This window comes from Oncorhynchus tshawytscha, linkage group LG22 (genome assembly GCF_018296145.1).
Source record: "Oncorhynchus tshawytscha isolate Ot180627B linkage group LG22, Otsh_v2.0, whole genome shotgun sequence".
NCBI classification, from domain to species: Eukaryota; Metazoa; Chordata; class Actinopteri; order Salmoniformes; family Salmonidae; genus Oncorhynchus; species Oncorhynchus tshawytscha.
In genome coordinates, this window is record NC_056450.1 from 30211121 (window position 1) to 30226701 (window position 15581).

The 15581-nt window shown below is 43.2% G+C and overlaps 2 protein-coding genes across 9 annotated transcripts in view; one reads left to right on the forward strand and one right to left on the reverse strand.

The window, feature by feature from the left end:
* Positions 1-385, reverse strand: part of LOC112223413 (YTH domain-containing family protein 1) — an 18320-nt gene extending 17935 nt beyond the window's left edge. For 2 of the 3 annotated variants that reach the window (XM_024386420.2, XM_024386419.2), the window contains exon 1: positions 13-385. In XM_024386420.2, the coding sequence (XP_024242188.1) occupies positions 13-39 (27 nt within the window). In that variant the 5' untranslated portion in view covers positions 40-385. The remainder of the gene's footprint in view (positions 1-12) is intronic. The other variant, XM_024386421.2, reaches the window with a different exon arrangement.
* LOC112223415 (baculoviral IAP repeat-containing protein 7-like) lies at positions 363-13213 on the forward strand. 6 transcript variants are annotated; one of them, XM_024386422.1, is made up of 10 exons: positions 363-447; positions 4773-4879; positions 6176-7099; positions 8139-8238; positions 8329-8407; positions 8584-8629; positions 10483-10707; positions 12529-12594; positions 12675-12892; positions 12987-13213. In XM_024386422.1, the coding sequence occupies exons 3-9, from the start codon at positions 6445-6447 to the stop codon at positions 12875-12877; spliced, it is 1374 nt and encodes a 457-aa protein (XP_024242190.1). In that variant the 5' UTR covers positions 363-447; positions 4773-4879; positions 6176-6444; the 3' UTR covers positions 12878-12892; positions 12987-13213. The 6 variants fall into 6 exon arrangements, with proteins under 6 accessions (XP_024242190.1, XP_024242191.1, XP_024242192.1 ...); XM_024386423.1 differs by having other exon boundaries at positions 12678-12892; XM_024386424.1 differs by having other exon boundaries at positions 10483-10698.
* Positions 13214-15581: the final 2368 nt, after the last annotated feature.

Here is a 15581-nt window from a genome sequence, read left to right on the forward strand (position 1 = left end):
GCCTAACGTTACCTGAGGGTCAATGCTTGTGGCAGACATAATTCATTAAGCAAGTCCCTGGATTCGCACGGAGCCTAGCAGGTCAGTGTATCTGAGGCTCCGGTTTTCGATGGTTCCTAGCTCAGTTAGCTGGCTAGGCTAGCTAAAGTGTTTTTCCACTGCTTGTATCCCCAGATCAACTCCCACAGTGCAAGTATCTTATCCGGTCCGCTCGGATTCAATGTCCAAGCTTAAATAAGTCGGGATAATATTTTTAGATCTCCACAGAATATTGTTTTTGGATCCGGTACAATCTGTCCACAGTTAAATCTTTTAGGTCTTTTTTTTCACTCCAGAGATCCCTCCACAGTTAGCGTGCAGCACTTCCCCCAATGGCTGTTCTATCCCATTGGTTCCATCCGGGTTCTAGACTGAGCTTTACGACAACGACACTGGGTTTCTTGAAAGGTGAGTGGCCCTGCACACAGTGGGGCAACGATATTTGGCTTTCCCATGGATCTGATCCGCTGGTGTCACTACAATGAAAAATACCTTTGGTGGTAATATTCTACACTCGGAATGTGACCCCTTTGGTCACTTTATTTGTCTTATGATCAGTTACAGTTACTCATCACTGTAAACTTCTACGGGTACAACACCAAACATGAGAATGATGAACTGCTTGAATCTACAGAGAAACATATACTTCATTGGTTATCTAAATTTCCCAATTCGTTTTTATTGATAGGAGGGGTCTTTAACATTACTATAGATAATTCAACTGATAGATGGCCCCCAGGTAGACCAACCAATCAGAATTTGGGTTTAATACTTTTTATGGAAAAGTTTGATCTTACTGATATATGGAGAGAGAGGTTTCCGGCCGACAGATCACTTGGAGTAACAAAACAGGTTACAGACAATCCCGAATAGATTGTTGTCTTTTATCCAAATGTATTGATAGTGAGTGTGTTACTACAAATATTTGTACTACTCCCCTCACAGACCATAGGGTCATTTACATTGATATCAAAATATTTACCCCTGATACTAACATTGGCAGAGCATCCTACTGGAAGCTAAATAGCTCATTATTAAATAATGATATAATTACATTTGAGGTTAAAGATCTGCTCTCACACTTTTGGGAAAGGGCTTGTGAAGAAAAATCTTATTGCAAGAACTGGGAGCTCTTTAAATTTGAGGTGTCCAAATACCTTAGAAAATATGGTAGTAATCTTGCTAAGACCAGAAGAGCTGAGGAGGAAAAGGTGATCATTAAGATAACTTCTCTTTCTCAGAGGTCCTCAGCCAACCTCTCGGGGGAGGAGAAGATAGAACTAATTGAGTTACAAAATAAACTGGATAATATATATAAATTAAAAGCAGAAGGAGCCTTTATTAGATCTATGAAAAAATGGATTGAGGAGGGAGAACAGAATTCATCCTATTTCTTTAGACTTGAGAAATTTCACTCTAAAAATAACACTATCCATAAATTAAACATTGATGGTGTTATTACAGATGACCAAAAATGAATTGCTAAATACTGTAGCAACTGTTTTTTTTTTACAGAAAATGATATAGCTCTACATACTGTCAGGAATCCACAGATATGTTTTTTAACTCACTGAATAATGTTCACTCTACAGTGATATAGATTCTAAACAGTGCGATGAACCCATCAAAGTTGAAGAGATTATAGAGTCTATCAAACATCTAAAGAACAATAAATCACCAGGTGTTGATAGAATTACATCAGAATTTTACAAATTATTTTCTGAACAAGCAGCTCCCTTCCTATTTAAAGTATTTTTAGAGAGTATTATAAACAATGTTCTCCCTCCTACAATGAGTCAAGGGGTTAATAACACTGATACCTAAGCCTAAAAAAGAAGTGCTGCTCATCGATAACTGGCGTCCAATTTGTCTTCTTAATAATGACCTATGAGATATTAGCCTTGCTACTTGCAAAAATAATTAAAGAAGTCCTGGATGCAATCATTGATGAAACACAGTCTGGCTTCATGAGGAACAGACATATTTCTAACAATGTCAGACTAGTATTAGACATACTTGACTACTCAGACCTAATAACTGAGGATAGCTTCATATTATTTTTAGATTTTTATAAAGCATTTGACACAGTAGAGCATCAGTTTCTCTTCCACTCCCTTGAGAGACTTGGCTTCTGGGATTTTTTTCTGCAAAGCTATTAAGACTCTCTATGCAAATGGTAACAGCTCTATTAAATTGAAATGTGGCACCTCACCTAGATTTGAGTTAAAGAGAGGAATTAGGCAAGGTTGTCCTATCTCCCCGTACCTGTTTTTATTAATCACCCAACTTCTTGCAAATTCTTTAAACAATAGTCCTGTACAAGGTATTTCCATAGCTGGTAAAGAAATTATTATAAACCAGCTGGCTGATGATACTACACTTTTTCTGAAAGACGCTAACCAAATTCCCATATCGATCATTGTAATACAATCCTTTTCCAAAGCGTCTGGTCTATATCTTAACATTAATAAATATGAACTCATAACTGTCAAATATTCTGTGACACCTTCATATTATGGTATTCCTGTAAAATAAGAACTTACATATTTAGGCATAACCATTACAAAGGATCAGAAGTCTAGAGGCTTACTAAATTTTAACCCTCTTATTAAAAATACCCAGATGAAGCTAAATCAATGGCTACAAAGGGACTTATCTTTAAAAGGTAGAGTCCTAATAACCAAAGACGAAGGTATCTCTAGACTAACATATGGTGTACTATCTTTATATCTTGACAGTAAAATAAGCAAGGAGATAGACCAGATGCTTTTCAACTTTCTGTGGAGAAACCATACCCATTACATTAGGAAAACTGTTGTAATGAACACTTATGAGAATGGTGGACTTTCTGGACTTTACTACTTTATATAATACTTTTAAGATCAATTGGATAAAACAATTCCTAAGAAGACCCACTTCTATCTGGAATTTTATTCCTCATCATGTCTTCTCTATTTTTGGTGGCCTTATCTTCATGTTGTTTTGTAATTATAATATTGACAAAATTCCAGTGAAACTTTCTGCTTTTCATCGGCAGGTTTTCTTGTCATGGTCCTTAATTTATAAACACAATTTTTCTCCACACAGATATTATATATGGAATAATGGGGATATATTGTATAAAAATACTTCTTTGTTTTTAGAATATTGGTTCTGAAATAATATCCCATTGGTGAGCCAACTGGTAAATGCAGAGGGTCTTTTACTCAGTTATAAGGAATTCTTATCACTTTACAAGGTCCCTGTAACACCTAAAGATTTTGCAATTGTTTTAGACGCCATTCCCTCAGGTGTTGCTCTGTTATTCAGGAACGTGTCAAGACCTGACCTTCAGAGGCTACCTTCTATTGACCCTGTTGACTAATCAGTAGGAAAGATTTGTTTCTCTTTTGGTCCATTCAACAACAGAGCGATACGAACGTTGTTTCAGCAGGATGTTGTATCTATACCTTATGTCATGCCTTATTGGAATGGATTTATTCATAATATCAGTTGGAAAAAAGTTTGGATGTTGCCACACACATACCTACTTGTTAACAAAATTAAGGAAGTTTCCTTTAAAATTATTCATAAATATAATCCTGCCAACCACTATGTGAAGAAGTTTAAGGAAAACATCAACTCAAATTGCTCCTTTTGTAATGCCCACCCAGAAACAGTGTTGCATCTTTTTTGGCATTGTATTCATGTAAGAAAACTGTGGCAAGACATCAGTAGATTTATAAATTAACACATTTATGAAGATATTACACTATTGTGGAGAGATGTATTGCTTGGGTTCTTTACATACAATAGAAATAAGCTGAAACATTTTTATGTAATTAATTTCATTATTCTTTTGGCCAAATTTCATATACACGAAAATAAATTGAACTGTATTTTAAGACAGTTAAATACTCAACTAACAAAAAAGCTGTTAGAATTGTAAGTGTATGTATGTCCCTTAAGGTCCTTGTGTAATTGTAATGTGATATTGTACCCCCAGCTCGATTGTCCAGTGTATGTAGTCTGTATGTACTTGTGTTCCCTCATGTACTTTCATGTATTGATTTGTTGTTAATTAAAACATTTAAAATAATCGTACACAAAAACAAAAACAAAACAAAAAAAGTGTGTGGCCCTGCATGGTGGACCAGTGTTGGCAGGTTAGAATGAGTCTAGTGACAGTTTATGGGAATTTTATGCAAAACAGGTACGATGCATGGTACAATGAGGGGCAGTAATTTCAATAAATAGTCAAATGTTGCTGTTGTTGTGAGACACCAGACATGTAGAAGTCCCATTCAGACACAGGGATTTAGGCCTATACTAAAGGCTACAAAGACAATATTTTTCCTAGGCCTAAATCGTGCCGAAATAAATATTAGGCTATCTAGATAAAACCCCTTGCCTAACAGATTTACATTGGATGTGTAAGACATGTAGGCAAGGCCAGGGAAGATGTTTATAATTCAAATCAAATGTTATTTGTCTAAATACAACATGTGTAGACCTTACAGTGAAATGCTTACTGAAATTCCACCATGAGCTATGCAAACTGTAGAACAAAGATCATGAGCTTTATGCCTAAGACTCTGACAATAAAAATCTGGGGGGTTACAGTGACCCCGGCTATAAATCCTGGATATATTTTCTATTAAAGTATAGGCCTAATATGCCTTAACCACCTCCTTGAAGAAGGCTCATTGGTCTTCTACTTATAGTCTCCCTTTCCCTCTTCTCCTCTCTCTAAGGCAGTAAGGGAACACATTGACAATCAGTAGTTGGGCACAGATGGCTGAACGGCTCACTTTTGTGTGTGAGTTTGCCTGCAGGTATACTGATGAGGAGGCACACAAAGGTATGTACAGTTGGTATTGGTTTGATACCTTAAAAAAGGTAGAGGTGTGGATCAGAAAACCAGTCAGTATCTGGTGGGACCATCAGTTGCGTCATGCAACGCTACACATCTCCTTCACATAGAGTAGATCAGGCTGTTGATTGTGGCCTGTGGAATGTTGTCCCACTCCTCTTCAATGGCTGTGTGAAGTTGCTGGATAATGTCGGGAACTGGAACACGCTGTCGTACATGTCGATCCAGAGGATCCCAAACATGCTCAATAGGTGACTTGTCTGGTGAGTATTTAGGCCATGAAAAAATGGGGAAATGTTGAGCTTCCAGGAATTGTTTACAGATCCTTGTGACGTGGGGCTGTGCATCATGCTGACACATGAGGTGGATAAATGGCATGACAATGGACCACAGGATCTCATCAAGGTATCTCTGTGCATTCAAATTGCCATCGATAAAATGCAATTGTATTCATTGTCCGTAGCTTATGCCTGCCCATCCCATAAACTCACTGCCACCATGGGGCACTCTGTTCACAACGTTGACATCAGAAAACCACTCATCCACACAACGCCATACACACTGTCTGCCATCTGCCCGGTACAGTTGAAACCGGGATTCATCTGTGAAGAGCACACTTCTCCAGCTTACCAGTGGCCATTGAAGGTGAGCATTTGCCAACTGAAGTCGCTTACAACGCCAAACTGCAGTCAGGTCAAGACCCTGGTGAGGACGACGAGCACGCAGATGAGCATCCCTAAGACTGATTCTGACAGTTTGTGCAGCAATTCTTTGGTTGTGCAAAACCACAGTTTCATCAGCTGTCTGGGTGGATGGTCTCAGTCAATCCCGCAGGTGAAGAAGACAGATGTGAAGAAGACAGATGTGGAGGTCCTGGGCAGGCGTGGTTACAAGTGGTCTGCGGTTGTGAGGCTGGTTGGACCTTTTAATAAGCTTCTTGATATGCCATACCTGTCAGGTGTATTGTCTTGACAAAGTAGAAATGCACACTAACAGGGATGTAAACACATTTGTGCAAAACAATTGAGAGAAATATGCTTTTTGTGTATGTAGAACTTTTCTGGGATCTTTTATTTCAGATCATGAAACATTGGACCAACACTTTACATGTTGCATTTATATTTTTGTTCAGTGTTCATTGTGAGACTGGTTACAGTCGCGATCATTGTGCAAAATCTGCAGCAATAAATATACATTATTTAATGTGTAGGTTTAGCAAATTAAACTTGGTGGATTCCGGGTTGGACACTTCTCACTAACGCACTGTTCTTCTCTTGGTGATAGGCTATCCCCGTCAAACAGTCTGGAAAAGAGAATGACAGAGACCTCTATTGACCGAAAGGCCAATATAGCATGGGCAGCGCCATAGAGGGCTTCCGAAATGTTAAAGTGGTCAAACTAGTTAACTGTGTGGGGATTCTTATGGGTTGTAGCCTCAATGGCGCTACCTATGCTGTCACAGATATAAAGATGGTTCCTCTATCTATCTCTATGTTTTGACCGCATGGGGCTGCCTTCTGGCATCTAGTGAGTGAGTTCTGGAACGCTGCCTGATGTGGGCTACTGCGCAAGCCGTGCTTACAGCTGCAGGGAATATATGTTCAGCACTGCGCGCTTCGCGCTCCCATCTGCACAGTCCACTATGGAACGGAACAGGGATGACTGCCACAGGACCGAAGGAAAAAGAAGAGACCACAACCCCCAGCATGACGGATGACAGGAGCGAGATGATGTATATTCTGGAGACGCCCCAGATGCGAGGCGAGGAGGAGAGGCTTCGAACTTTTGAAAACTGGCCGGGCGATGCACCGGTCACCGCGACCAACCTAGCCAGAGCGGGCTTCTTTTTTCTGGGGCCCGATGATAAGGTCAAGTGCTTCTGTTGTGGAGGGATCCTGAGGTATTGGGTCCATGGGGACAGTCCGATCGTCGAACACAAGAGACACTTCCCCACTTGTAGTTTGGTAATGGGTAGAGCCGTTGGGAATATCCCACTGTATGTCGTTCCCGGGTCCCCTTCTGACTCCGTGGACGGTCAGCTGTTGAGCCAGCTCCAGAGGATGACTGTGGACGACCAGGGGGCGGCCGGGCAGGCTGTTTACCCCGAGATGGAGTCAGAGGAATCCCGTCTCACTACCTTCCACAACTGGCCCACCGGTGCGGCGGTCCAGCCCGATGTTCTGTCGAGGGCAGGATTCTTCTACACAGGTGCGCAATAGTATTTGTTGATGGTGAGAGAGAAATCCTATTGTGACATCAGTGTGTGTTGTGTATTTCCACTTTTCTAAATTATGTTGGGAACATTTTATAACTTGCTTCTTTCTTTTAGTTCCCATGTTTAGTGAAGCTATTGGACAAAATTACGCACGCCTTGGCAATTAGAAATTGGCAATTGGATATTCAGAAATAGCAGGTTCCAGTCTTTGTGTGTGGGACAATAGCCACGCTGAGTCATGTGTTTGTAGACAGAAAAAGCTGGACAGGACTCGGACTGCGTAAAGGAAAACATCACTGTTATGGTTAGACTGTTGTGTTCATTAAATCTTAGAACATAAAACGACTATGAGAGCGAATCAGAAACAACTTTTCCTTTGTATGAAATTCAGTTTTGGAAATGCAATAACACAATCCACATTCTCACAGCAGGAATGTTGGGGTGTTTGCCTGTGTGTATTAATGTGATCATTTGTGTCATTGTGTGTGCAGTGGCGGTTCTAGCTTGTATGGCTCCCTAGGCGACCCCCCTTCAGCGCCCCCGCCAAAACCAAGCACCATTCTGCACTAACTGTCATTTTTATTCAGATATTTGGAACAATACAAATAAATAATCATAACATTTAAAACTATACAAATATATACAAAATACCTTCCCAGGTAGTAGCCTGCCTATGTCACAAACTAGAATCAAGGCCCCTCTCCGACAAGGCTATTTGACTCACAGTCCCACGCGGTGACATGATAATGCAAATGAGCGATAGAAAACCGATCCTGCAAATGTCAGCATTCCAATTTTGTTTGTGTGGGCACCCCGTGCTGTCCCCAACAAGATGCCGCCCCGGTCGGCTGCCATTGTCGCCTATACCTAAATTTGCCTGTGTGTGTGTGTGTGTGAACACGGACAGCAAACGCACACTGCTTGCTGTCTGTGTGTACTGTATGCATGTGTGTGTTTTTTAGTGAGTTTAATCTTCATGTAAAGTCTGTCAGAAGTGCTATGATAGACAAAATATTATGTCCCTCCTCCTAGGACACGGTGACAACGTGAAATGTTTCTACTGTGATGGAGGGCTGAGGAACTGGGAACCTGGAGATGACCCCTGGCAGGAGCACGCCAAGTGGTTCCCACGGTAACACACAAACTGTCAAAATGCAAAATGTACTGCCTTTGACCCTGTGTCCACCGTTCTGCTGTGTCAACTTTCTCTTTCATTCCTCAGATGTGACTTCCTGATCCAAACGAGAGGGCGAGACTACGTCAGCAACATCCAGGATACTCACTTCGATAGAGAGACTGTGGTAAGTACCTTAATCCCTAACATTCATCCTTCACTGTTGTGCTTCCCTGTCCTCCACTGTCATACCAAAAGCCAGGATCATTTGTATATTTGTAGTGTGCCAACATAACTGTTGTGGTCACTACAGTGTGTTAGAGAACTCACAGAATAGATCCCCAGTGTTGATTTGTTTTCCAGGGTGTATCACAGACTCCGGTGTCCAGAGAAATCAACTCAGAAAATGGTGAGTCCCAGGATACAAATGGAAACATTGAAACTTATATTACATCCACTTCATTCTCTTGACCCCCGCCTCCCTAAATGGCATCAATGGGTGATCCGCCCCACGTGTTAACCTGTGCTGAACAAACACAATAAATATGGATTGCCTTGGAAACCAATATGCTGCTTTCCCCTGGATACACACTAAGAGGATGTATTACATAAGTGGGCACTTAAACGTCTGTGTGTGTAGCGAGAGAATTACAAATACTGTCCGTTTCAGCTGTTTTAGAGGACAGTCAGAGAAACAGATGTATCCCTCAGTGGTGCTTTTCTCTGTATTTATCAGAACTCAATTTGTTTCTGTGGTTTAATGTGTGTTAGAGAGGTGATGCGGGGCTTTTGGTTGCCTCTTGTTTGCCCACTCCCACACCCTGGGGTACTGCTCTCTCCACTCCCACACCCTGGGGTACTGCTCCTTCCACTCCCACACCCTGGGGTACTGCTCTCTCCACTCCCACACCCTGGGGTACTGCTCCTTCCACTCCCACACCCTGGGGTACTGCTCTCTCCACTCCCACACCCTGGGGTACTGCTCTCTCCACTCCCACACCCTGGGGTACTGCTCCTTCCACTCCCACACCCTGGGGTACTGCTCTCTCCACTCCCACACCCTGGGGTACTGCTCCTTCCACTCCCACACCCTGGGGTACTGCTCCTTCCACTCCCACACCCTGGGGTACTGCTCCTTCCACTCCCACACCCTGGGGTACTGCTCCTTCCACTCCCACACCCTGGGGTACTGCTCCTTCCACTCCCACACCCTGGGGTACTGCTCCTTCCACTCCCACACCCTGGGGTACTGCTCTCTCCACTCCCACACACTGGGGTACTGCTCTCTCCACTCCCACACCCTGGGGTACTGCTCTCTCCACTCCCACACCCTGGGGTACTGCTCTCTCCACTCCCACACACTGGGGTACTGCTCTCTCCACTCCCACACCCTGGGGTACTGCTCTCTCCACTCCCACACCCTGGGGTACTGCTCTCTCCACTCCCACACCCTGGGGTACTGCTCTCTCCACTCCCACACCCTGGGGTACTGCTCTCTCCACTCCCACACCCTGGGGTACTGCTCTCTCCACTCCCACACCCTGGGGTACTGCTCTCTCCACTCCCACACGCTGGGGTACTGCTCTCTCCACTCCCACACCCTGGGTACTGCTCTCTCCACTCCCACACCCTGGGGTACTGCTCTCTCCACTCCCACACCCTGGGGTACTGCTCTCTCCACTCCCACACCCTGGGGTACTGCTCTCTCCACTCCCACACCCTGGGGTACTGCTCTCTCCACTCCCACACCCTGGGGTACTGCTCTCTCCACTCCCACACACTGGGGTACTGCTCTCTCCACTCCCACACACTGGGGTACTGCTCTCTCCACTCCCACACCCTGGGGTACTGCTCTCTTCACTCCCACACCCTGGGGTACTGCTCTCTCCACTCCCACACACTGGGGTACTGCTCTCTCCACTCCCACACCCTGGGGTACTGCTCTCTCCACTCCCACACCCTGGGGTACTGCTCTCTCTACTGTGCCGTTTATCAAATTATAAAATGCTAGCACAATAGCATCACATACTGTTGCTGAATCTGCTATTCATCTTTTTTTAGTTGTACTGAATACAAGAGAGGAAAAAAGTCTGGTTTTCCATATCTCAAGGAGAGACACATCGTCTTGGTAACGCTGAATAAAAATGCAGTGCTGTTGGTTTTCAGTGAAACTCTATATAACCGTCTCTTTCCCAACTTCCCACCTAATACCTGTTTTGTTTTTTCTCTCTCCCCGTCCCTCCCTGTCCTCCCCTCTGTCAGATGTGGTGGGTGGTCTGGGCGTACCCTCGGCCATGTTGTCTCCTGTGGTCCAGACCGTGCTCCAGATGGGGTTTGAGGCTGGCCTGGTGGAGAGTCTGGTCCAGACGAAGTACCTGCTGAACGGCCAGCACTACACCTCCGTGTCTGGCCTGGTCACTGACATACTGGCAGCTGAGGAGGTGGACCGGACCAGGAGGTCGCAGAGCAGAGGTCAGAGTAAGAATGGTGATTATATTCATGATAATGGCTTGGATTTACATAGAACTTTTCTGATGTTCAAAGCACTTAACACTGTAAGGGGAGGGGATTCACTTCATCCACTACCAGGGTGATAGTACAGTAGCAGCATGTGCCTGGGTACAGCTCACAGGGGTCAATCCCTAAACATTTGCCTTGTCTGACAGAACCCACTGCCTCTACCCATAGATACTTGTTTGGAGGTAGGGACCAGCGGATTGTTATTGTTATGGGCTAGGTAAAGGCTAAGGGCTCACATTACTTGAACTTACAACCTACAGGGCTCTAATTACACTTTGACCCCTGGGGGAGTCCTAAAAATAGCCTGCTGGACCAACGTTGGTATCTTTACCTCTGATGTTGACCACGTTCATATTTTAACACAACCCTTTGATATTCTTGTTCATCTGAAATGACTGTATTGACACTGAGAAACAACAAATGGAGACTCTTGTTAAACATGTAAATAAACTCATAAAAAAAGAAGCATCTTCTCAATGTCAACTGAGTTTATTTTCAGCAAACTTAACATGTGTAAATATTTGTATGAACATAAGATTCAACAACTGAGACATAAACTGAACAAGTTCCACAATTAAATAATGTGTGTGTGTGTTGGGGGGCAAAATCATAATTAACAGTATCTGGTGTGGCCACCAGCTGCATTAAGTACTGCAGTGCATCCCCTCCTCATGGACTGCACCAGATTGACCAGTTCTTGCTGTGAGATGTTACACCACTCTTCCACCAAGGCACTTGCAAGTTCCTGGACATTTCTGGGGGGAATGGCCCTAGCCCTCACCCTCTGATCCAACAGGTCCCAGGCGTGCACCATTCTGAGATCCGGGCTCTTCGCTGCCCATGGCAGAACGCTGACATTTCTGTCTTGCAGGAAATCACGCACAGAACATGAGGTATGGCTGGTGGCATTGTCATGCTGGAGGGTCATGTCAGGATGAGCCTGCAGGAAGGGTACCACATGAGTGAGGAGGATGTCTTCCCTGTAACGCACAGCATTGAGATTGCCTGCAATGACAACAAGTTCAGTCTGATGATGCTGTGACACACCGCCCCAGACCATGACAGAACCTCCACCTCCAAATCTATCCCGCTCCAGAGTACAGGCCTCGGTGTAACGCTCATTCCTTTGACGATAAACGCAAATCCGACCATCACCCCTGGTGAGACAAAATCACGACCCGTCAGTGAAGAGCACATTTTGCCAGTCCTGTCTGGTCCAGCGACGGTGGGTTTGTGCCCATAGGCAACGTTGTTGCCAGTGATGTCTGGTGAGGACCTGCTTTACAACAGGCCTACAAGCCCTCAGTCCAGCCTCCTATTGCGGACAGTCTGAGCACTGATGGAGGGATTATGCATTCCTGGTGTAACTCGGGCAGTTGTTGTTGCCATCCTGTACCTGTCCCGCAGGTGTGATGTTCGGATGTACCGATCGTGTTTAGGTGTTGTTACACGTGGTCTGCCACTGCGAGGCCAGTCAGCTGTCCGTCCTGTCTCCATGTAGCGCTGTCTTAGGCATCTCACAGTACGGGCATTGCAATTTATTGCCCTGGTCACATTTGCAGTCCTCATGCCTCTTTGCAGCATGCCTAAGGCACGTTCACGCAGGTGAGCAGGGACCCTGGATATGTTGTTTATGGTTCATTGAACAAGCATGGGAAACAGTGTTTAAACCCTTTACAATTAAGATCTGTGAAATTATTTGGATTTTTACAAATTATTAGTTTAGATGATGTTACCGTGAGTAACCATGTCTCACCCTTTACTGTTGGTGTTTTCTGTCCCTATCAGGGCTGGTGGAGAGGCATGGGCTCAGTGCAGGAGGGGTCAGGACTCAGACACCCATCAGAGAAAAAGGTCAGAGGTCATGTGTATTTCACACACACACACACATGCCCACACACACACAAACGCCAACACTCCTGTGTGTATTTCAGCAGTGGGCGACCCCACCCCTGATGAGCTCCTGCGTCAGCTGCAGGAGGAGCGGACATGTAAGGTGTGTATGGACAAGCGGGTTTCCATTGTCTTCATCCCCTGTGGTCACCTGGTGGTGTGTAGCGACTGTGCTGCCAGCCTGCGTCACTGCCCCATCTGCAGAGCCACCATCAGAGGCAGTGTCCGAGCATTCATGTCCTGAAAGACACACACTCAAGTACGAGACCCCTGTGAATATGTATGACACAATTATCCTATAGTATCCCTAATACTCTGAGAAACAATACACAATTTCCTTGTTTCCCTTTTAGGCTTTTGTTTACCTGCGACAAATGAAGATTCTAGAACCCCTTGGAGCAGCTCACATTATTTTATAGGAGCTGTGAGAACATTCTGAAAATGTTCCCTGGATGTTGGATGCCAGGTCTGACCCACGTTAAAACCGTTGATTTGCCCTGCTCAAAATACCCTCAAATTAAAATGGCCTCGTGTTGGCTGTAGTAGATATATATAACAATAAAAACAGATGCAATATCCAGTGTGTTGTCAGTATTGATGTTTACAGTGATCAATTGGAAGAGCAAGTTAAATCTGTCCAACTGCACATCAGATTACAGTTAGAATATTTGCACAAAATTAGAATAACCCCTAAAACAAATAAATCACAATGAGAATGATTTAAAAGTACACATTGTTTTTATTAACAAAACTTCTATTTACACGTTTGGACAAATAGGATAACATAATTGAGTCACATGTGATGGGGACTACAGAGGACACAAAATGAAGAGAAATACAAAAAGCTTTTCCCCCACTTTCCTATACAAAGACACAGAATTATCTACAAAGAGGTGGACTCTTTTTCAGTGGTATCCATTACACCACCACAATAGGCCCCAACCAACTCGAATGCCAGGTATGACTCTTCCATTCCCTGTTGGAGAGGCTGCATTGCATTAAAAGGAAGAACTGTTCCCATAAATCAAATGACTTTAGTTGTCTTCAAGCGAGGAGATGAGGTGCAGTGTGTGATCATTTCTGATAATGATCCTGGCTACAGTTATTAAATTGTAGCTGATCCTACAGTATGTTCATCAGTACTGACAGACAAGCCTGGCTTGTATTGATAAAACTTGGGGTTTACTCACTGGAGTCCAACATACAATATTACAGAAGGAAATGTAATGTATAGAGCTGGTAATATCTATGACAGAATGGCTATTCTGCACAAAACATCTCTATATGAATGTTCTTTAATATTGCCCTCTCCTGAAATAATGATATCCTATTACCTATATAGTGCACTACTTTAGGATATCATTTGAGACAGTCCATGGTTTACTATTATCATTGTTGCACCACCGTTCTGCAATAGAATTCCTATCAAGCCCATATCTGTTGCGAGAAAGAGCTGTGATTTCAATATCAAATGAGCAGCCTGTCTTCCAAACCCACAATACCACACGGGATAAGAGCATGTTGATCAGATGCTGCTGGAAACGAGATCAAACCAAATTCAAATCCTCCTATGTTCTGTGTTCAAGGCTCTTTTGATTAGGTAGAAAACAAGCTTTGATTAAAAAAAAGGTTAAATCATTGCATTCATGTCTCAGCAGATAAGACAAATTATACAAAAAATAAAAACAATTGAGCTTAGAGGCTACAGAAATAAAGGAATACATTAGTTCTTCTGAACGATGTTAAGTATAAGACTGCATGGATAACGTGGAGATAAAGAAGTATAGTCATATACACGTACATACATGCAGGGCAGTAACCTGGACCTTTCTATGGGGTCCAGTGTCCAGTAGGACAATGGAAAATATCCATAACAGTTTTTTTGTAACTTATCAATGAACAATATGCCATGAAAGCCTAAATGACAAAGATGAGGGGTTTGTTCAAGTGAAGAACACAAACATATTCAGCAGTATTTAATGTGTACACGACCACATTCAACAGCAGGTGGCAGTAGAGGTACATAGTAACAAAACAGAAGGGGACGGGCCAGGTAGAAGGTGCTCTTACCCACAGATCTATGATCAGTTGCCCCTTCTCAAAACGCAACTCCATCATACTCCTAAAGGGACACAGCCAATGCAGTTACACAATCTGCAACAGAAAGTCCAAATCCTATAGATCCTATTAAATTACTAGAGGGGCTAGAGATACTATTAAATTACTAGAGGGATTAGAGATCCTATTAAATTACTAGAGGGGCTAGAGATCCTATTACATTACTAGAGGGACTAGAGATCCTATTAAATTACTAGAGGGGCTAGAGATCCTATTAAATTACTAGAGGGGCTAGAGCTCCTATTAAATTACTAGAGGGCTAGAGCTCCTATTAAATTACTAGAGGGCTAGAGCTCCTATTAAATTACTAGAGGGGCTAGAGCTCCTATTAAATTACTAGAGGGCTAGAGCTCCTATTAAATTACTAGAGGGGCTAGAGATCCTATTACATTACTAGAGGGACTAGAGATCCTATTAAATTACTAGAGGGGCTAGAGATCCTATTAAATTACTAGAGGGGCTAGAGTTCCTATTAAATTACTAGAGGGGCTAGAGATCCTATTACATTACTAGAGGGGCTATGTCATAAAACCTTGAAGTTCCAGAATGGGGTGAAAATGGTAGCCATTATTGGTCAGGGAGAAATAAATACAGTTTATACAGGTTTTATACCAAATTTTCAGAATACATAGCCTCTAAAATATATGTAAACAGACTATAAATGTCTTATTTTTGGTTCTCTTGTAAAGCTGAGAGTGCTATTATGTAATACAATATCAGTACTTGTTGCATTTACAACTTGTCTAAGTCCTATCATCAACTGATTCCAGAAAGTGTATGGCTGTGGATTGACTGCATTGTTTGAATGGAATGTTGGGATATTGGTAGTT

What these genes read in the sequence shown, in the direction of transcription:
- LOC112223415 (XM_024386422.1), top strand. Translation starts at nt 6,445, where the DNA reads ATGTGGGCTACTGCGCAAGCCGTGCTTACAGCTGCAGGGAATATATGT. An exon ending in ACTTCGATAGAGAGACTGTG is followed by an intron (nt 8,408 to 8,583) that starts GTAAGTACCTTA and finishes TTTGTTTTCCAG; the next exon opens with GGTGTATCACAGACTCCGGT. An exon ending in AGAAATCAACTCAGAAAATG is followed by an intron (nt 8,630 to 10,482) that starts GTGAGTCCCAGG and finishes CCCCTCTGTCAG; the next exon opens with ATGTGGTGGGTGGTCTGGGC.